Source organism: Schistocerca gregaria, chromosome 1, assembly GCF_023897955.1.
Source record: "Schistocerca gregaria isolate iqSchGreg1 chromosome 1, iqSchGreg1.2, whole genome shotgun sequence".
Classification (NCBI taxonomy): Eukaryota; Metazoa; Arthropoda; class Insecta; order Orthoptera; family Acrididae; genus Schistocerca; species Schistocerca gregaria.
Genome location: NC_064920.1, coordinates 649817154 through 649840691, shown reverse-complemented (window position 1 = coordinate 649840691; position 23538 = coordinate 649817154). Strand labels below are relative to the sequence as shown.

General features: G+C 43.0%; 1 protein-coding gene across 1 annotated transcript in view; it reads left to right on the top strand.

Annotated features, from left to right (window-relative positions):
* Positions 1 to 23538, top strand: part of LOC126300076 (platelet glycoprotein Ib alpha chain-like) — a 68350-nt gene that overhangs the window by 29447 nt on the left and 15365 nt on the right. The window contains exons 4-5 of the mRNA XM_049991677.1: positions 13140 to 13226; positions 16948 to 17191. Of these exons, the coding sequence (XP_049847634.1) occupies positions 13140 to 13226; positions 16948 to 17191 (331 nt within the window). The remainder of the gene's footprint in view (positions 1 to 13139; positions 13227 to 16947; positions 17192 to 23538) is intronic.

Genomic DNA, 23538 nt, shown 5'->3' with positions numbered 1-23538 from the left:
ACTACTACAATGAAATTGCGTGACAACTATGGTCCAGGTATTCATTCTAAGGCTATAAGCAGAAGATAAAGCGGTAGAGAAGGTAAAGAAAGCTTAATATGTAAAGTGAGAAGATAAGCAGTTAATCATGGGGGTGGGAATGCGGTTATAGGAGAAAGAATAGAAGGGAGAAGGATTAGAAGACAAGCATTACGCAGGATATGTGCTTCATAGTAGAAATGAGTTCTTCAATAAATTCAGTTTGTAATAGCAGATTCACTGTTCAAAAGTCACAAGGCGAGAATGTATATTTGGAAATTGCCCTGAGACACTGGAAAATTGCAGAAGCATTACATCATCGTCAGACAGAGATCGGTTATTGGATTACAAGGCGTAAGCAGGAGAAAGTATAGACTCAGATCACAATCTAGTAGCGGTAAAGAGTAGACTGAAGATTAAGCAATGTGGGAAGAAGGTGGATATTGAAGTGCAGAGGAATGATGAGGTGCGTTTGAAATTCCTTGAGGCTTTATATTTTGCAATAAGGAAAACCACGTAGGTAGTTCAGCAGATCAGAAGCACACATCTCTAAACAGAATAATCGTAGATGTTCTGTAGACAAATGTAGGTACAAGGAAGGTAACTGTGAAGAATCCTTGGCTGAAAGAAGGAATACTTCAACTGATTGACGAAACAGGTTCAAAATTCTTCGCGTAAAGACAAGAATACACCAATCTAACTGACTTAGGAATGCAGTAAGTTGGACGTGTAGGGAAACCAAGGGGAAATGGATGCAGAAAATGTGTGAATATATCGAAAAAGAAATGGTCGTTGGAAGAACTGATTCAGCAGATAGGGAAATCGAAACAACCTTCCGTTAAATTAAAAGCAAGGTCGGCAACATAAAGAGTGCAACGGGAATACGTATGTTAAACGCAGGAGAGGGAGCTGATAGGTGGAAAGAATACCATGAGGGCGTCTTCGAGGGAGTGGAAATATCTAATTACTTGATGGGCAAACAAATGGAACTCGATATGGAACATCGTACGGCATCAGTCTTAGAGTTTAACAAATATTTGGAAGACGCCATGAAATCAGGGAGAAGAGGTAGTAGTCTACTGACTGGTTTGATGCTGCCCGCCACGAATTCCTTTCCTGTGCTAACCTCTTCATCTCAGAGTAGCACTTGCAACCTACGTCCTCAATTATTTGCTTGACGTATTCCAATCTCTGTCTTCCTCTACAGTTCTTGCCCTCTACAGCTCCCTCTAGTACCATGGAAGTCATTCCCTCATGTCTTAGCAGATGTCCTATCATCCTGTCCTTTCTCTTTATCAGTGTTTTCCACATATTCCTTTCCTCTCCGATTCTGCGTAGAACCTCATCATTCCTTACCTTATCAGTCCACCTAATTTTCAACATTCGTCTATAGCACCGCATCTCAAATGCTTCGATTCTCGTCTGTTCCGGTTTTCCCACAGTCCATGTTTCACTACCATACAATGCTGTACTCCAGACGTACATCCTCAGAAATTTCTTCCTCAAATTAAGGCCGGTATTTGATATTAGTAGACTTCTCTTGGCCAGAAATGCCTTTTTTGCCATAGCGAGTCTGCTTTTGATGTCCTCCTTGCTCCGTCCGTCATTGGTTATTTTACTGCCTAGGTAGCAGAATTCCTTAACTTCATTGACTTCGTGACCATCAATCCTGATGTTAAGTTTCTCGCTGTTCTCGTTTTTACTACTTCTCATTACCTTCGTCTTTCTCCGATTTACTCTCAAACCATACTGTGTACTCATCAGACTGTTCATTCGGTTCAGCAGATCATTTAACTCTTCTTCACTGTCACTCAGGATAGCAATGTCATCAGCGAATCGTATCATTGGTATCCTTTCACCTTGTATTTTAATTCCACTCCTGAACCTTTCTTTTATTTCCATCATTGCTTCCTCGATGTAAAGATTTAAGAGTAAGGGCGAAAGGGTACAGCCTTGTCTTACACCCTTCATAATACGAGCACTTCGTTCTTGGTCGTCCACTCTTATTATTCCCTCTTGGTTGTTGTACATATTGTATATGACCCGTCTCTCCCTATAGCTTATCCCTACTTTTTTCAGAATCTCGAACAGCTTGCACCATTTTATATTGTCGAACGCTTTTTCCAGGTCGACAAATCCTATGAACGTGTCTTGAATTTTCTTTAGCCTTGCTTCCATTATTAGGCGTAACGTCAGAATTGCCTCTCTCGTGCCTTTACTTTTCCTAAAGCCAAATTGATCGTCACCTAGCGCATTCTCAATTTTCTTTTCCACTCTTCTGTATATTATTCTTGTAAGCAGCTTCGATGCATGAGCTGTTAAGCTGATTCTGCGATAATTCCCGCACTTGTCAGCTCTTGCCGTCTTCGGAATTGTGTGGATGATGCTTTTCCGAAAGTCAGATGGTATGTCGCCAGACTCATATATTCTACACACCAACGTGAATAGTCGTTTTGTTGCCACTTGCCCTAATGATTTTAGAAATTCTGATGGAATGTTATCCATCTATTCTGCCTTATTTGAATGTAAGTCCTCCAAAGCTCTTTTAAAATCCGATTCTAATACTGGATCAACTATCTCTTCTAAATCGACTCCTGTTTCTTCTTCGATCGCATCAAATCTTCACCCTCATAGAGGCTTTCAATGTATTCTTTCCACCTATCTGCTCTTTCCTCTGCATTTAACAGTGGAATTCCCGTTGCACTCTTAATGTTACCACCGTTGCTTTTAATGTCACCAAAGGTTGTTTTGACTTTCCTGTATGCTGAGTCTGTCCTTCCGACAATTATATCTTTTTGATGTCTTCACATTTTTCCTGCAGCCATTTCGTCTTAGCTTCCCTGCACTTCCTATTTATTTCATTCCTCAGCGACTTGTATTTCTGTATTCCTGATTTTCCTGGAACATGTTTGTACTTCCTCCTTTCATCAATCAACTGAAGTATTTCTTCTGTTACCCATGGTTTCTTCGCAGCTACCTTCTTTGTACCTATGTTTTCCTTGCCAACTTCTGTGATGGCCCTTTTTAGATATGTCCATTCCTCTTCAACTGTGCTGCCTACTGCGCTATTCCTTATTGCTGTATCTATAGCGTCAGAGAACTTCAAACGTATCTCGTCATTCCTTAGAACTTCCGTATCCCACTTCTTAGCATATTGATTCTTCTGACTAATGTCTTGAACTTCAGCCTACTCTTCATCACAACTATATTGTGATCTGAGTATATATCTGCTCCTGGGTACGCCTTACAATCCAGTATCTGATTTCGGAATCTCTGTCTGATCATGATGTAATCTAATTGAAATCTTCCCGTATCTCCCGGCCTTTTCCAAGTATACCTCCTCCTCTTGTGATTCTTGAACAGGGTATCCGCTATTACTAACTGAAACTTGTTACAGAACTCAATTAGTCTTTCTCCTCTTTCATTCTTTGTCCCAAGCCCATATTCTCCTGTAACCTTTTCTTCTACTCCTTCCCCTACAACTGCACTCCAGTCGCCGATGACTATTAAATTTCCGTCCGCCTTTACATACTGCATTACCCTTTCAATATCCTCATACACTTTCTCTATCTGTTCATCTTCAGTTTGCGACGTCGGCATGTGTACCTGAACTATCGTTGTCGGTGTTGGTCTGCTGTCGATTCTGATTTGAACAACCCGGTCATTGAACTGTTCACAGTAACACACCCTCTGCCCTACCTTCCTATTCATAACGAATCCTACACCTGCTATACCATTTTCTGCTGCTGTTGATATTACCCGATACTCATCTGACCAGAAATCCTTATCTTCCTTTCACTTCATTTAACTGACCCCTACTATATCTAGATTGAGCCTTTGCATTTCCCTTTTCAGATTTTCTAGTTTCCCTACCACGTTCAAGCTTCTGACATTCCACGCCCCGACTCGTAGAACATTATCCTTTCGTTGATTATACAATCTTTTTCTCATGTTGACCTCCCCCTCGGCAGTCCCCTCCCGGAGATCCGAATGGGGGACTATTCCGGAATCTTTTGCCAATGGAGAGATCATCTTGACACTTCTTCAACTACAGGCCACATGTCCTGTGGATACACGTTACGTGTCTTTAATGCAGTGGTTTCCATTGCCTTCTGCATCCTCATGTCGTTGATAATTGCTGATTCTTCCGCCTTTAGGGACAATTTCCCACCCCTAGGACAAGAGAGTGCCCTGAACCTCTATCTGCTCCTCCGCCCTCTTTGACAAGGCCGTTGGCAGAATGAGGCTGACTTCTTATGCCGGAAGTCTTCGGCCGCCAATGCCCACTATTTATCAAAATTTAGACAGTGGCGGGGATCGAACCCGGGACCGAAGACGTTTTGATTTTGAATCAAAGACGCTACCCATAGACCCCTTCTTTTCTTTCACATCATTGTCGAAAGGAAAGTTGCTCCGCTGCTCTGCGAGAGAAGGAAAATGTTGAGAGGTAAATGGGAAAGAAAAAAAATGCCTTCTGCATTTGTGAGCATCTGAATACTATCTTAAAATTCCGGCAAGAACTAAAGTCCTAGGAAGCAAATAGGATTCATACATACAGGCAACTAGCAACCTCTACTATCCAAATATTGTATTTGAAGCATTTAACCGTTAATTATGATTTTCAACATATTTCCAAATATCCTCCTGTGGTCACAATGTTGGCTTATTTTAAAGTGTTCAATTGCTATGTAAGAATAATAGCCTAGGAAAGCAGCATGCCTATTCTGCATAATAAACGATGCTGTGTGGCCCATGATCCACGTTGTAGCGTTGTTTTTTGCTCGTGGATACCTCAGTTTTTGTGGCTGAGTGATCTCTAAAAGGTCTACACCACTGGGCGTCGTACGGTCTATCACTGACAATCGTTGACGAAGAAATGTTGTAATTTCTTCTGGATTTCCGCAAGTGAACCTATGAAGGAGCGTATCGACTCTTCTGCATGCGTCACAGTTGGGCGTTGGATGAAGGCCTATTTTATGTAGCTTTTCATTCGTTGCTACTTTATCGTTGACTGTGAGATATCAGTCGGCTATGACGCGTGATGGTAACATGTCGTTGTGCAAATTCCGCCATATTATACTCCAATGTGTATGTGGATATTTTTCTTCGAGACGATTCCTGTGGTTTGTTGTCATGAGAAGGTCATAATGCTTCCTGCTCGTCAGGCTTCCGGTATCGACGATGTTGTGTCGAATGTAGCTCATTTCCATGTAGTACAGTCGGACATGTCGGTAAGAAAGTGGAATGCCGGCGATATTAACGGGTGGGTCCAAGCTATGAGGCTTCCACCGCTGAATGAGGTTTCTGATGAGACTGGTCCTCCGGGTACGAAACTCCTTCCTGATGCGATTTAGGAGCAGGGTGACACATTTTTTGTGTACTTTAATGAGGTTAAGGCCACCTTTGGACGAAGGTAAGGTTAAGGTATCGAACTGAACTTTGAAAATATGCCCCCTAAAAATAAACCAACATAACGCTTGTTGTATACTCTTGGCTAGGTGGTCGGAGTTTGGAAGAATTTGCGCCAAATAATTCATCTTGCTCGTAATGGCGATCTCGATGGTCTTAACTTTCTGTAGTATGTTCAAGTCACGGTCGGAGTGAAGCATCAAAGCAGTACGTAATTTATTAAGCATGTGTGACCAGTTCTTCGTCAGGAATTTGTCTGGTTTCGCTTCAAAAGTAACACCGAGGGTTGTGTGAGAATCCTTTACCTTGCACCAAGTAACATGGGATATGTCTCCGATACCGCCACCGATTTGCAAAACTGTGGTTTTAGTTCTATTGAGTATTGCTCCTGAAAGAAACGTGAATGTTTGTATAAGAGTTGCTGCTGACAGAAGTTGTCGCGATGATGACACAGTTACGCATATATCATCAGCATACGCAATGTATGGGATAGTGACAGACTCGACGCTAAGCCCGATCCCGCTATGCACTAAGTTGTTCAGGAGCGGCTCTACTGCAATGGCGTACAAAATCATTGACAGAGGACATCCTTGGCGGATGGATTGCTCGATGGAAACTTCTTTTGTAAAATGGCCATTAATGAGAATCCGTGAAGAGGCGTTTGTAGTAAGTTTGCGAATTAATTCTATGAGATGAGGTCCAAATCCTAGTTTCTTCATGCTTTGAAAGAGGAAATCATGACGTACACGGTCATAAGCCTTCTCAAAATCTAGAAAGATCAGAGTGCCCTGTCCTTTAGTTTCAGCATATGAACAGATGATGTCCCTCAAATCGCAGGCCGCTGAGATTGCACTTGGACCTTGCACTGCACTGTACTGGTAACTTCCTAAAACCTTGTACATAACTGTTTGCATCCTTAGCTTAATCGATCTGGTGATGATTTTGAAGTCGGCATTCAGGAGTGTGATGGGTCGCATGTTTTCGACCTTCCTGCTGTTCCCTTTTTTCGGTAAGGGGAGGATGATACCTTCCGTAAATGCCTTGGATATGACTTCCAGGTGCCAGAGTTCATTCGCTATCTCGAGGAGTGTCGGACCGAGGACGTTCCAGTATCGCTGGTAAAACTCAGCGCTGAGACCATCAGGTCCTGGTGATTTCCCTTTCTTTGCACTGTGGACCGCCAGTCGGATTTCGTCCTCTGTGAAAACAGATTCCAGCTTTGCATTATCCTGTTGTGACAAGCGACAGCTCAAGGTCCTAAGAAAATCCTCGCACGAGTGTTCATCAACGAGTTGCTTCTTGTGAAGTTGACTATAATAGTCGTAGACGTGCGAAATGATGTCACGTTGCTTCGTGATGGCGTTCTCAGCGTCATCAACGACCGCTTTAATCAACATGGCTTTACACCGTTTCGTCGTTCTCAGGATGTGGTACAGAGAGGCCCGTTCTTCGGCGGCAAAGTCCTTGGGGTGGGCTCGCACGATGATGCCATGCATTCGTTGGCGTTTTATCGCCGTGATTTTCGCTTTATATCGTTTGATCTTTACGTCAATGTCTCGAGAAGGATTGTTAGTGCGACTGTACAGTTCTCTCAAACAGTGATAATAAAATTCAATAGTCTGTTCCTGCCAAAAGCTTTTTTGTCGGGCGTAGCTCATGAGGGTCAGGCGTAATTTAGGCTCAGCACACTGAATCCACCACTGTAGAATGCTAGCGTAACGACGTCGGTGCCGCTGGAGCTGTTGCCACGTTAAGTTGACCTCCTCTTCAAGTTGGGCATCCTGCAGAAGGCTGACATTCAATTTCCAGTAACCCTTCCCGCGGTAAATTGGCTGGCGTTGTAGGTTGAGGTAACACTGATATGCACAATGGTCGGAGATGTTGACAGGAGCTATGTCACAGTTCACAATGTATCGCTGGAGGATCCTATCCAGCCGACTGGCAGAATGACTGGTTACGAATGTGTACGCTACCCGTTCACCGTGCAGTTGTTCCCATGTATCGTGAAGACGCATGCCATGAATTAAATGTTCAAGTTCGATACATATGTTCGTGTTAGGAGTTTGGCCTCTGTCGGTGAGCACACAATTGAAGTCACCACCAAGGATGAGATGTTCACGATAAGCGCTTAGATGAATGGGAACCTCGGTTTTATAAAATTTTGAACGATCTCTCTTATGAGTGCTACCTGAGGGGGCGTACACGTTAACAATCTGCACACCATTCACTCGAAGAGAAATGCCACGACCACTGTACAGCCGCTGCATATCCGTAACCGGGTACTTCTAAGGCTGTGACTACCTCCTGTAGGAGGGCAATGTCAACGCTGGTACCATACAAGAAATCAGTTAGCGAACGGAGTTTCACCGCACTTTGAATTCTATTGACGTTAAGTGTGGTAATGTTGTAGGTTTGGCTGTCACCCATGATGGTTCAGAGGACAATGAGCTCTGAGTTTCGCATCGTCCTTCTCTCCGGCTTTGAACCAAACTCGTTGGTAACGTTTCGAGTAACCAATAACGGGTCAGGGAGGGGAAGGTCGCAGCGCGATGGTCATGCGTGAGAGCAGCTACTGCTGCATCTCCTCGTTCTGCTGCCACCACGGCTCATTGGTGTCGGGGTGCTGCGCGGTGCGCGCGCCGCCCTGCCCGCCACCGCCGGTTGAGTCTGTCAACGTGGTCGCATCCGCCTGGCTGTGACTGACGTCAGCGAGTTCCTGCGAGGGCGCTGCTGCAGCTGCTCGCTGCTCTGCTCGCTCTTGACCTTAGCCGTTACGGTGCTCTGATCCCTTTCAGCGCTCAGTAGTGCCTTCAGGTGTTTGGTTTGTTCACGAATGCGTTCTTCCCTCGCGGTGTCCTCGCAGCGCACGGAGCAAGAAGATTGAGGTTCAGTCTCGCTGCCACTTTCTGACATGTGTACGGGTCCTAAATCATTCGACTTTTCCTCTTTGCTACTATTCCCTTTGCTTCTCCTTCGGCGGCCTTTCTTCGTGTCTGCTACAGTCTCTACCGATAGGGGTGGTTCAGGCAAACTGATCTGCAAGCGCTCCTGTATCTCACACGGCTTAGTTTCAGAGATGGCTGGCGCATCGTTGGTATCCAGCGGTAACTGCCCCGGTGAGGATGACGGTGCCGAATCGACGTCCGTCCTACCGCGAATGTCTTTGGCACTGCATTCCACCTGAACTGGCATCTCCGCCTCACTGACATGTTCCGGCTGCCGGGGTGGTGGTACAGTTCCCGCGACCACCTCACTCAATAGTGGAACAAGCTTTTCACTACCGTCTGCAGGACGTTCCCGTGGAAGTTGAAATGGACGTCGACGTGTACAGTTCATCCGCAGATGTTCAGTTGAATGGCAGATCGAACAGGTACGGGGTTGACCAATGTAAGTTACCTATGCACGACAGCCGCCAATGGCAACATACGAAGGTATATGCTTTTTCAAGTCTACACGTACACTTCGCACCCCGCTGTTAACTTGGTAGCGATAGGCACTCGACCATTTTTCATTTGTAATTGACAAAACAGCGCCGTACAGTGACAGAGAACGTGCAATCAGATAATTAGGGCACTCAGGTGGCACATTAAATATCCTGACGGTTCTTACTCCGTATCCCGAAGGCACGATTTGGACATTACTAATACTGCCATCATTATGACGGAATGGTCTCACACCAACGAATTTCTCATAAGTGTCACTCGAAATAAATTTGATAAATAACGAGTACTGCACAAAGTCCAACTGGAACGTGTCGACTATATCTTCAGGCAATTTCAAATCCTCAAAGATCCAGTCATGAATTTCAAACGCCGTCGGTCGCAAGGCAGCGCGATCGAAAACACACTGAACCCTGTTCGTTCTGTTAATTGTCGACATCTTATTTACAACAGTTATACAGAAACAAACGTTAACAGCGCTCGCACACGCTGCTCAGCTCTCCACCTCAGCACCGCGCGATGAGCACTGGCCGAGTGCCGGAACACGACTGCGCCCACGGGTAATTCACTAGTAGTTAGAATTTCTATATTTACTGCGGGAAGTGGTAACCGAACTACTACTGGACTTGGTGTGTATAGTCTATGTGACTGGAGACATATCACCAGACTTTAGGAAAAAATACCTCCACACAATCTCGAATATAGCAATGGGAGTGAGTTAGAGAATTGTCTTACAATCAGTGCAATAGCTCATCCATACAGATTGTTGACACAAATAGATGTCAGAAGAATGAAAAAAGATGCTCAGGATTTGTCATATGTAGATCGGTTTGGCTTTAGGAAATGTAATGATGTCAGAGAAACATTTCTGGCATTGTGTTTGCTAATGAAATCAATTCTTAAGGAGAGTAAAGACATGTTCGTAGGAATTGTCGACGTAGAAATAGCGTTTGAGAGAGTAAAATGGTGTTCTGGGAAAAATATGACTGATCTAAAGAGGAAGAAGGGTAATATACAATATGTACAAGACTGAAGAGGGAAAAATAATAATGGACAACCAAGAAAGAAATACTAAGGATAAAAGAAAATGTGGAGTAGGAATGCTGCTTTCACTCATGTTGTTCAATGTACAAATGTAGAAGTAATGATGGAAATAGAGCAGAGGTTCAAGGCTGAACCATTAACGATTCACTGATGACAATGCTATCTTCAGCGAATGTTAGGACGAATTAAAGAAGCTGTTGAATGCAATGATGGGTGAAATAAGCACAATCGATGGATTCAGACTAAGCTGAAGCAAGCCGAGTTTAAAAAGGAGGAATGGAAGTGATGTTAGCTATAAACTCTACATCAAAAGTGGTGACCACTGTAACGGATCCGCGGTCCCTTATTTAAAGATAAGCATATTTTACTCTCACAGGTCGAGTCCAAGGATCGATAGTCAATCAACGTGTGTGGACAGCGAGCGATGCAGCTGAGGCAGTGTTGTAATGGCGTAGCGGTTTGACCAGCAGGAAACCGTAAAAATACATACCGAATTGTAATGAAGTGATTTACCTGAAAGTGATAACAAATATGGTGTGCCGATGTTACGTGTTCGTGTTGTGACATCCCCTTTCCCCTTTTTGTTGTCGCTGTTGATGTTGATCCGCCACTGCTGCAGCTCGGTCGGTGGAATGGAGACGCGACGCGCTGTGATGGTTGCCCCCCGTCGGATAACGTGGAACAGCAGCTAAAAATTTCTTAAGAAAATTGTTCCTCTCGTAATGTATGAAAGTCTGTTTGTGAGTCCGCACAGTCTTCTCAGCGATGCGAACTGCTGGTTTTAATTGTCTGTTATGGTTTTATGATGATTTGCTATGCCCGGTTAGTTAGTTATTGCAGTATTGAGTGAATCAATCATCACCGGCGTCGTTTCACATCACTGAAGCGAGGAAATATTCATTTTCGGTTCAGTATCAGTAGTTGATGTTACGTTGCTAGACTGAATTGTTCACTACGACACGACGCAAATCCAGAGATAATCTATAATGGTATCTTGCTTTCGTGCGTCGTGATATTATTACGGCAAAACACTGCTTTTAGTGCTCAATGTTCGTCAAGTCACTCTTACAATTAAAATTTTCAAAGTTAATTTTGAACACCAACTATCACACAGTTCAATTGATGATGAAGCCAACACGTGAGATTTCCGTTACTGACGAACAATTTTATTGTTCCTTCTTAGCAATTAGTTTATAATCATCACACCACACTCACACCAATGGATCAGATCAATTACGATTATTTTGAATTCAGTGATCGTGAAAATTACGATATCTTTTACAACTGGCGTATTTGTATTATCTTCGTATGGTCGTATTAATGTTTCCTACTCCAGGCCAATCAGGTATTGCAGTCTTCGATGCGATGTCCATTCTTCGTTGCAGCCGTTCATACTGATGAAGGTCGAGTCCAACAATAATATCTCCAATAATTAAAGTTCATTAACTCGTCGTACACTATCAGAATATCACTTCAGTTCAAGTTCTCAAGCCAGAATAACTGAAAACAAAGTCCGCGCATCTCTATCACACAATATTACTTTTTGTTTCTTTTTTATTAAGTAGAAACAATCTCGTAGCGTTCCGTTTGTAGTACTATAACAAATGGTGCTCTTTCTCGACCTGATAGCAAGAAAGTTGGCAAGCGACTAACTATTCCATGATCGAGCATTGTAGAGCATTGAATTTCCTTTTCGCCGTGTTTACAACTCTCTTTCACAATAAATATTATCTCTGACCGACATATTACTTTCGACTTAACTTTCGTCGTACTGATTTGCAGTTATTACTAACATGTTTGATAGACAATTAAAAATAACCTTACTTTCTTTCCATCTATATATCATGCCATACTCAGTAATTACTGAAACTGGTGTTCTTCAAAACTTTAAGGCCTTATGTTATTGTCAAAGTTGTCGTACCTGTCTGGATAACACTGTTCCCTACTTTAAATAATCATGACATTCTTATTTGGGTTTTCGGGTTTCTTGGGGTGTTACAGTGTCAACCGTGCCGGCCAATGGATTGCAGTGACGATAACGTGTGAATATTGTTACAACAATATGTGACAGTATTTTCAATATATTAGACAAGTATCGAGCATAGCTTTGAAGAGAAATATATGGCAATGGCAATGATTGTCTCCGTTTGTTTTTAATGAAAATATATAGCTTTATTTAGTACAAACTTTCGCGACCTTGATTAATACAAAACTCCTGTTCTTTGCATATAGTGTTATTGAGCAGCCAAAATCTGACTGAAACAACTCACCTAGCGGTCAAAACCGATTAGTGCTTACCCATTTGGTCGCGGTCATGTGAAGTAAAGGTTAGGCTGCGATATTATTAGGCTGCTAACTGTATCATAAATAAAATTAGAGATGTTTCACCACGAAACAGACGAGGTTAAAGAGTTCTGCTACCGCGGAAGCAGAGTAATACGTAATGGATGAAGCAGAAGGAAGGAAAGAAGGAAGATTAGAGTTTAACGCAATCTTCACTAGAAACGGAGCGCAGGCTCGGGTTACGATAGAATGGGGAAGGAAAGCGATTGTGCTCTTTTCAAAGGAAGCATATTTGAATTTGCCTAGAGTTGTTTAAGGAACTCTCGGAAAACCTAAATCTGAATTGCCCGATGAAGATTTGAACTGTCGTCCTTTCCAATGGATGCCCAGTGTGGTAACCACTGCGCCACCTCGGTTGGTAGGGAAGAAGCAAGGAGAACGTTAAAAGCGGACTGACCCAGATAAAGGGAGCATTCCTGGCCAAGACAGGTGTACTAATATCAAACATAGGCCTTAGCTTGAGGTACAAACTTCGGAGAATGCACGTTTGGAAAAAAGCATTGTATGGCACTGAATTGTAGACTTTGGGGAAAACGGAAAAGAAGAGAACCGAATCGATTGTGATGTGGTGCTATGGAAGAAAGTCGAAAATCAGATGGGATAATAATACATTGAATGCTGAGGTTCTCCGCAGAATCGGTGACGAAAGGGAACACGTGGCAAATATTGACAAGTAGACGACACAGCGTGATAAAACGTGTGTCAAGACATAAGGGAATAAATTTCATAGCCCTATACTGTAGAGGATAGAAACTACCGGGGAAGGCAGGGATTGGAATACATCAAACATACTAGTGTATGGGAAGAACGTAGGGTGACTTTGCTATTTGCGATAAACAGAGGAAAGAAAACATATATCCTTATATTTTGTGTCGTGTTTGCAAGGAACTGGACCTGAGTCACAACCGGCTGAAGGAGCTACCACCTACATTTTTGGAGACGACCACTCAGCTAGAGGAACTCTACCTGCAGGTAAGCATGCTGCAGATATCAGTACCTGTCCAAAGTGTAACGTATGAGTGCCTGGCCAATGTGTAAAGCATTATACAGGTTGGTATGCAAGTGTGGAGCGATCATTATAAATCAAAAGAAGATCGATAATCAGAAGTATGAAATCGAGTAGTATGATACAGGAGAGAGGTAAGCCTTTTGAGGCTACGGAACGAGCCTGAGGGCCATTTCGCGTTCTGCTATCTTGGAGGCAACTCTTACTTTTGAAGTGAAAAGAGGGTTGTGTGACATTTCTTACAGAGAAAACAAAGGTACCCTCTATGTGAACATAGCTTTATTTTTTCTTAACCTACGTCGCATTTTGTGAGTGAGTAACCGAAAGACGGTTCATAGCCTACAAATAGCATTTAACAAAGGCGCACATTTCTGGATAACGAAAATAGTGACCTAATGAAAAGATCCGGTAGAAGTTAACTGGCACCCTTTTTTAATTTATTTTCAGTGGTTCTTTGTCTGTAGAGAGGGGTGGGAGTTGCTTAAAGTCGAGCAGAATCTCGGGATTTATCTTAAGGACGACGAGCGACAGATACACGATAAAATTTCCTCGGGATTCCAACAGTGTCAAGGGCTCTAATGTCCACGAGCTTCCGACAGGGTACTCATCTGTTGCGTTGCAAACCTTAAAAACATTGCCCCACCACGAAAAGTATAACGTTTCTCATTGGATAGACAGAAATTTTGTAGGCGGAGCTTAAGGTTAACATTGAAACCCTGATTGGTCAGATGAAAACACAGCCAGACAGTTTTTTTTTAAACCAACTTCGGTAAATTGTAGTAAGAAGAAGTTAGGAGAGAGTTAGTTCCGAGACGGTGAGGTGAGCGGAGCTGAGCTGCCCGCCGCTGCCCTGACACTGCCTAAACACCTACAAGGTAATGAACGCACGCGATACCGCATTTTTGAGCGCAAAGGCTTCACTCAGAACTGCAGAAGTCTCATCTGTTACACCCCCTTTTTGCGTAATACTAGTGTCGATCGTCGATTAAACCTCATGGTATTCACATTTACCACTTGAAGTAAAGATCTGAAACGCGATGATTTTTCTGTTATATAATTATTGAGAAGCCACATCAGCCACTGTAATTTAGGACAAGTTAGATAAGTAATTAAAGATAATTGAGGGTCACTGTAGACCATTTTGATAGTTTGCTCTTTTGTGAAACTTAATTTAAACCTAGATTATAGATGTGATATGGCATAGGTCATCCTTCGATCCATGGTAGAACTTGGAAACCCATTCAGGGAATATTCGTTCACATTTATCTTGAACGAAGTTGGTTTTTACCTGTATTAAAACATTTCCTTTTATCAATAGTACAATTTATAAACGATATTTTGTGAGTAGAATAAAATTTCCAGTGGTAAACGTAACTGCTTTTTCGACGTTATTTTACCAGCTAACTAAAAATAGTAAAGCCTTGAACCCCTTCCACTAAATTTAATTAGTATTAAGATTCTTTTACAGGGAGTGCAGTGGAGCTGACGCTAAGATCATTAAGTATTTGGTTATATCATCGCTAGTCTCACTGAACTCTTCTGAATTCTACATGTCATGTGTGGTCTGGCGTCTCCTTACCGGCAACAGGTGCCAGGTTCAAACTAGTTAATTCCCTAAAAAACACGCTCAGAGCGTCGTTGCGCGAAAGTGGTAGGGAGACACGATATAGAATATACAGACACCACCATGAATGTTTAGAAATATAGAACAAGTATGGGATCCACATTAGGGTTAGAATTTAAAAAAGCAATTGCAGACTTTTGATCGAATAAGGTAGTAGGGATACAAAACATCCAATCAGAATTTCAAAAATCATTGGAGCAGCTGGCAATGCGACGATTGTTCACGTTGGTATGCAGAATCTACGAGTCTGGCTATACACGATCTGACTTTCGGAAAAACATAATGCACACCATCAGGAAGAGTGGAAGAGGTGACACGTGCAAGAATTATCACAGAGTCAGCTTCAGCTCGTGCATCAAAGTTGAGGACAAGAATAATGTACAGAAGAATGGAAAAGAACATTTAGGATATGTTAGATGACTACTATTTTGCGTTTAGAAAAGGGAAAGGCACCAGAGATGCAATTTCGACGTTGCGGCCGATAATGGAAGCAAGACAAAAGATAAATCAAGACACGTTCATAGGATTTGTCCACCCGGAAAAAGCTTTCCACAATGTCAGATGTTCGACATTGTGAGAAAAAGCTATAGGGGAAGGCGGGTAATACACAGTATGTACAAGAGCCAAGAGGGAGTAATAGAGTGGAAGAGCGAGAAAGAAGTATTCGGATTGAAAATGGTGTAAGATGGGGATGTAGTTTTTCACCCCTAGTGTACAATACATACATGGAAGAAGCAATAATGAAAATAAAAGAAACTTTCAGGAGTGGAAGTAAATGACAAGGTGAAAGGATTTCATTGATAAAGTCGCAGATGACATTGCTATCCTCAGTGTAGATGAAGAAGAATTACAGGATCTGCTGATGGAGTGGACAATCTGAGTACGGAGTATATATTGAGAGTAAATCGAAAAAAGACGAAACTAATAATAAGTAATAGAAATGATAACAGCGAGAAGTTTAAAATCAGAATTGGAGACCACAACGCAGACGAAATTAAGGAATTCGGCTACCTAGGGACCAAAATAACCCAGGATGGGTGCAGCGAGGAGGTCATAAAAAGCAGACTTGCACTGGAAAAAAGGGGGTACCTGGCCGAGACAGGTCTACTAGTATCAAACATGAGAATGTACGTTTGGAGCAGAACTTTGCATGGTAGTGAATGAGGGACAGTTGGAAAACAGGAACAGAAGAGAAGCTAGGCATATACCATGTGTTGCTACAGAGTAATGTCGAAAAATGGGTGAAGTGATAAGGTAGGAATTGAGGAGATTCTCCGCAGAATCGGTGAGGAAAGGGATGAATGGAAAACACTTAAACGAAGAAGGGACGGGATGGTACGTCATATATTAGGTCATCACGGAATAAGTTTCATGGTACTACAGGGAGCAGTAGAGAATAAAGGTTCCGGAGGAAGAAAAAAATGCTTCAAATGGCTCTGAGCACTATGGGACTCAACTTCTGAGGTCATCAGTCCCTAGAACTTAGAACTACTTAAACCTAACTGACCTAAGGACATCACACACATCCATGCCCGAGGCAGGATTCGAACCTGCGACCGTTGCGGTCGCGTGGTTCCAGACTGCAGCGCCTAGAACCGCTCTGCCGACCCGGGCGGCCCGGAGGAAGAGATGGGGATTGGAGTACACCCAGAAAATAATGAAGATGTAGGTTGCAAGCGCTATTCTGAGATGAAAAGGTTGGGTGGCACAGGAGAAGAAGATTCGTGGCTGGCTGCATCAACCAGTCAGGAGACTGATGATTCGAAAAAGGAAAAGTTCCATTCCACTTCGTAGCTTCTCAATACTCAAGGAGGATGGTGAGCAGGACAGTGCTGAAGATGATCAGAGGGGCAGACCCGCAATGTTAACATGGGGTGCAGTTAAGTAAACTGCCGTCTAAGAACTTCTAACTTAGATTCTGTATAACGACCGTGTTAGCTTAATAGGGGTATTTCAAATCAGTTTCAAATTCCGTGTGGTTCGTGTGGGAAGGAATTTTATCACAGTCTCACATAAAATAGGTGCCTCTGCAGGCATGTAATACAATGTTGTTGTTCTTGTAGGGAAACTCGCTCGTAAGTATTCCGGAGCAGCTGCTGGCGAAGTGTAGCGGGCTGCGGCAGCTGTGGCTGTCGGGGAACCGCCTGGCGCGGCTTCCAGCGGGTCTGCTGGCCGCGGCGCCCCGCCTGCGCGCCCTGCGCCTGGACCACAACGAAGTGGCTGGCGTGGACGCCACCGCCTTCCAGGGCAACCAGCAGCTGCGCGTCGTCGACCTCTCCAGCAATCGTCTCACGTCGCTACCGTCAGGTTCGAAACAGGGGAGCTTTCGACAATTGAAATCACATATTCATAGTGGAGCAACTAAGACTGGCCACCCCAAATACTGTGATGAATTGAGAATCCTTTGATCTCTTGCATACAATGACATGTAGATTACTAATTATATTGCCACCAATTCGTTACCAAAAATTAAGTGATATCAATAATTAAGTGAAATCTAAAAGCAATAGTTTATGAGACTAGTGGATTAACAGACGAATGGAACACATTTTTAGATGAATAATTCTGCAGAAATGTTGGAACACGTGAGGCAATACTGACCTTACGACTTGTCTTAGAAGCTAGATTAAGAAAAGGCAAAGCTACGTTTCTAGCATTTGTAGACGTAGAGAAAACTGTTGACAATATTGACTGGAATACTCTCATTCATATTCTGAAGGTGGCAGGAGTAAAATGCAGGCAGCGAAAGGCTATTTACAATTTGTACAGAAACCAGATGGCAGTTATAAGAGTCGAGGGGCATGAAAGGGAAGCAGTGGTTGGGAAGGGAGTGAGACAGGGTTGCAGGCTCTCCGCGATGTAACTCAATGTGTATATTGAGCAAGCAGTGAAAAAAAAATGAAAAAATTCGGAGTAGGTATTAAAATCCATGGAGAAGAAATAAAAAGTCTGAGGTTCGCCGATGACATTGTAATTCTGTCAGAGACAGCAAAGGACTTGGAAGAGCACTTGAATGGAATGGATAGTGTCTTGAAAGGAGGATATAAGATGAACACCATAAAGCAAAACGAGGATAATGGAATGTAGTCGAATTAAGTCGGGTGATGCTGCGGGAATTAGATTAGGAAATGAGACGCTTAAAGTAATAAAGGAGTTTTGCTATTTGGGGAGGAAAATAACTGTTGATGGTTGAAGTAGGAGGATATAAAATGTCGACTGTCAATGGTGAGCAAAGCGTTTCTGAAGAAGAGAAATTTGTTAACATGAAGTACAGATTTAAGTGTCAGGAAATCATTTCTGAAAGTTTTTATATGGAGAGTAGCCATGTATGGAAGTGAAACATAGACAATAAATAGTTTGGACAAGAAGAGAATAGAAGCTTTCGAAATGTGGTGCTACAGAAGAATGCTCAATATTAGATGGGTAGATCACATAACTAATGAGGAGGTATTGAATAGAATTGGGGAGAAGCGGAGTTTGTGGCACATCTTGACTAGAAGAAGGAACCGGTTGGTAGGACATGTTCTGAGGCATCAGGAGATCACAAATTTAGCATTGGAGGGCAGCGTGGAGGGTAAAAATCGTAGAGGGAGACCAAGAGATGAATACACCAAGCAGATTCAGAAGGATGTAGGTCGCAGTAAGTACTGGGAGATGAAGAAGCTTGCACAAGATAGAGTAGCATGGAGAGCTTCATCAAACCAGTCTCAGGACTGAAGACCACAACAACAACAACATGACTGAAATGACTGTATTGATTTTAGTACTTTCTACACACAAAACGTTATCAGTCTCAGGGCCGAGAATGGCGTGGACGTGACCACGCCTCCCAGTGCGTGACGGAAATTTTCTACTTTGTGTGGGGTGGTGTGTGACTCGGTAATTGTCGTCTTTCTCACGTTTTCACTATCAAGGCTGTTCCCAGAGTTTTGTTCCGATGTTTTTCTCTTTTCCTTCATTGGTGTGAAAGCAGCCACGAAACGCTTCTTTATGAGGGTTATGTCCTCTGCATGAGGCCTGCACAGTCTCATGTTTGTGATTAGTCTGAGAATCTGCCGGCGTTCCTGTTTTATATACAACTTTCTTATTGTTCACCAAACATTTTTTAAGCAGGCTAACTTCTTCCGCAGTTCTTCAGTTTCACACGTCTCCCTGTGAGAATTTTTAGTGCTTTATGTCTGCGCTCTATCCTACCCTCTGCCGCGGCATCTCAGTTATCTGTACGACTCTCATCATCCATAAAGCTCTTTGCAGTGTGTCCTTTCTTAAGAGGGGCTAGGGCATCCGCCAGGCTACCCCGTGCGGTTTTGCAGAATACGTCTCTGGCGCTCTCTCTACCGAGTCCGGCTTCTTCCCCGTTGCTGGGCCGCTGGCGCTGTTTCGGCGAAAAAGGCCACCACCGAAAGTACCACAATATATAGATGCGCTGTTTCCACTAAGTTATTGCGGGCAATAGGCCGTATTTCATGGCGTTCACAGGTAATTTTTATTGTTTATAGTCGCCGAATCACGACAACAACCTTTCTCTTTTTTGTAATGGAACTATATATATTTTTCTGTGCCTTTTGGAGAAAGCTTCCAAAAGAACTTCCACTACGGAACATGAATGGGACTTGATCAAATAGTGTCGAGATAACAGCGCCGAATACCACTGTTCCGCCGTCAGTAGAAGAGTTTCCACAAACGCACGCCCTGTTGTACCAAATGTAAGTAAACACGTAACCCAGGTACGGTTCGTGAGTTTATTGTCGCGTCTGTCGTACAAAGAGCTCAAAATTCTGGAGAAACAATACTGCATGCTAAATTTCATCTGGGGTCAGCGGTAGCATGAACCCCTGTTATAAGGCGTATGAAGCAGAGTGTGTTATTCACTGCGAAGGAGGGCAAAAGATGTGTCACTGTGGTAAGTTGCTTTGTAGCCACATGCAGCACTGCCTATACCGTGTACTTCGCACGATATAATCTTCTTTAATGGCATTCAAAAACTCTAGCAAAGACGAGTGCAGTCACATATCGGTTGGTAATATTGACGTTTAAACTTCTCGCAAAAGTATTCTAGAAACGCACTAAATATTATGGGCAAGACAACCGGAATGGACTAGTGTGATGAAGACATCGCTGAGTGGGACCTCCTGCCTGGCTTTGCCGTTATGTCAAGCTTCCACAGGAGGTGTTCTCTTGAGGGGAGGTTTACTATCTTTGACCAGAAAAAAAGCATGTTCTCTGAGAATTTTTTTTCTCGGAATGTGTTGTAGATACCAATGTCAAATTTTCTCAAAAGATTTATTGATGTTTTCTCTACAAACTGGAAGTCGAAGAGCAAAGGCGGAAGAGCAGTCGGAACGAAACAAAATTTCGATGTACACCTCCACACGCGGTATGTCACTGGTCAGCCGGCTCGTCTGAAATCAATACTGAGTTGAGGTTAGCGAAGTATATCAGATTCTTTAGGAGTTGTACCTCGCTTAAGTTATTTGCACCATAGGAAACAAATGGCGGCCATTTCAAAAGAAATAGGGATTTTTTCATCGATTGTTCGTCAGCCAAGAAAAAATATTTATAGTTGATGGATCGGAATAAAAGTGGTACAGCTCCTAGACAATTTAGTTAGCTTCGTCGGAAACAAAGAATCATGCTAATCGGTTCAGTAGATTTGAAGTTACCATACCGCGCGATGAAGAAACGTCATTTCGAGAAAAACGCGTTCGAAGTTTTTACTACATATAAATGCAATATTATATAACGTACGTTCAATCTGCTATTCCGGGTCCGTAATCTAGTCCTTCCTCTTGCTCACAGAGGGCGTTATGCTCGATCTAGGCCATCCTGCGCTGCTCCAGAGCCGCTCGTACGGCCGGTGACAAGCGGTTTTCGGCCGCTTGAATCCGGTGATCGTCCGAATGCTTGGCGAACTGCGTCGAATAGAGTCCCAGGGTGACGTCCATCGTTGTGATGGTCTTCAGAATTGCTGAATACTCTTCGATGAAACTGATCACTGCCAGGAATGTCGCAATCTCCACAGTCTTCGCACCAGAATGCAAATGCTTGGGGGCTAACTTACAAGCACACGCGTTCAAACATTCATTTGAATTAAGCAAAAAACTGGTGGGTGAAAAAAGCCGATTTAAGGCAGGTGCATTTTTTGTTCAACCACGAATAACAATCATTTCCGGTCCGTATTCGGAAAAACCGTTTCAGTGGTGGATTCTAAACATTTTTATGGATCCAAAAATGCAAATTTAAAAAATCGGTTTTTTGAATCAAAAGATAGGAAACCACCCCTTAAACTTAAACATGTACACACATCTGAAATATTTTCCGAAGTGCCTTCTCGTTGCCTGGAAGTCACCATTATAGTTAATATGTACATCCAGCTACAAAAAAAGGGTAGCCTACCCTATGTTTATGTGACCTTGTACCTATATTGTATAAAGCAGGGTCGAGAGGATATACGTTTTGTCTTAGTAACGTAGCCCTCTTTCCTTGCTGCATATAACGGCGAGGTCTCGCAAGAGATCCGCATTGGGCTATTTTAACACCGAAACAGCAGATTCTGGCCGCTGTGCTTCCCAATTTTAGCACATTTTAGGATGATTTTGCAAAAAGCTTAACTCACAGAATTAACAAGGATTATATCACTGTTCTCGTATTTGCAGGAGTTTTCGAGTAGCATTAAAATATTTAGTTTCTATATCACGCTTACAAAAGTTAAAATGAGTTAAATTGCAACAAAATGATGTATCTCTATAAGTCCTACCAGTTGCCGTTTACAATTCTGTTTCACAGAATGCATTGGTAGTCACGGGTTCGTTTCGTTAGCCAATAAATAGATAATACATAGAATGTGTATATTTTGTGCAGACGTACACTTCTTTAAATGGAAAACTGCCTATTGACCTTAAGAAACTAACAGTACGGTAAATTAGAATGTCAGTGGTCTTGTTCCAGGAGTCTAGTGCGAGTCATTTACGAGATATCGTTTTGTCAAAAGTTTCCACACCAACACTCGTTACCGCCATATAACCTGCTTAGTTGCTAGGTATGGTGTTGCTATATTTTCTTTACTGTGTTTCTGTGTTCCTTCAGTGGATTGTGACTTGCTAGTCAGTCAGTGTGTGGCAGTCTAGGCAGACGGTCGTGAGTGGACCGTTGGATTTACCAATGCAGAAAAACCGACATGCTCATGGTGTAGGAAGAATGTAGGAAGAATGAAGATCGTTCTTGTACTGCTTGTGCGGCAAGGTATCCCAATAGACGTCAACCATTTCGTCAATTATGTACCATACTTAAAAAAAAAATGGTTCAAATGGCTCTCAGCACTATGGGACTTAACATCTATGGTCATCAGTCCCCTAGAACTTAGAACTACTTAAACCTAATTAACCTAAGGACATCACACACATCCATGCCCGAGGCAGGATTCGAACCTGCGACCGCAGCAGTCGCCCGGTTCTGGACTGAGCGCCCAGAACCGCGAGACCACCGCGGCCGGCCCAAGCTTGTCAATCAATTACACGAAAGTGATAGTGTAGCACCTAGACAGCAAACGGAAAAGAATGACGACATAAGGTGGGAAAATTAATATTCTTGCTGCTGTTGCAGTTGATCCGCACTTTAACCCCCGCTCTATCGGACGAGGAAGTGGCACCAGTCAGGCAAGTGTCCTACGCATTCTCGGTCGACACAGGTTCAACCTCTATCACATCTTTATTCATGGGAAAAATTATGAGACACTTATTAAATTCTGTACATGGGCTTTAGGAGAGATGTCTCATGTATCTTGTTTAGTGATGAACCCACGTTTTTTTCAATTATGGCCAGGTAAACCGCCGAAACGTGCACTATTGGTCTGTTGACAATCTCCGTTGGATTCGTCAGGTGAAATGTCTGCGTCCATCGGGTGTAAACATGTGATGTGGGACAGTGGACCATCAGTTGAAAGGCCCTGTTTGATAGACGGAAAACTGAACGCGCACAAGTATCGCGGCCTCCTAACAGGTCACCTTCCACGGATGCTAGACGTTCGTCTGCGGCTAGAAGGAGTCTGTGGTAAGGAAATGATCGCTGTCCAGACCATAGCGCATGAAGGACTACCGCATGACTTCACGAATTGTTTGCAAATCACTGAATAGAACTGGACGCAGAGGACCCGTACCTTAGCCAGCCCTCTCTGCATTTCATACCTGTAGAGTTTTTTCTGTGGGGATATGTGAAAGACGCCGTCTGCTACGACATGCCAACTACAGCCAAAGAAATGCAAGGATGTTTTATTCAAGAGCAAGAACTTCACAAACTGAGCAAGTAAGTAATACGTTGGTTCACGTCTGGCCCCTATGAAAGCAATTTTTCGACTTGGCATTGATTAAATATTGTTATTGGAGTGATTACGTAGGCTTTCTCGGCGTAATAAGTCTTGAAAATCTCTTCCGGTTTGCTGCCGGATCCTAAAATCAACTTGACTCGATATTTCGGCTATCCAACTGTCCGCCATCTTCAGGAAATGCTGCTTCTGCTGATGAGTCCTGCTGAGAACTGAGTCAAGTGGATTTTAGGATCCGGCAGCAAACCCGAAGAGACTTTCATTGTTATTGGATATTTTCCTGGGGGATATCGAGACAAATTCTGTCCAGTTGGTGAGTTAGATAGTCAAAATC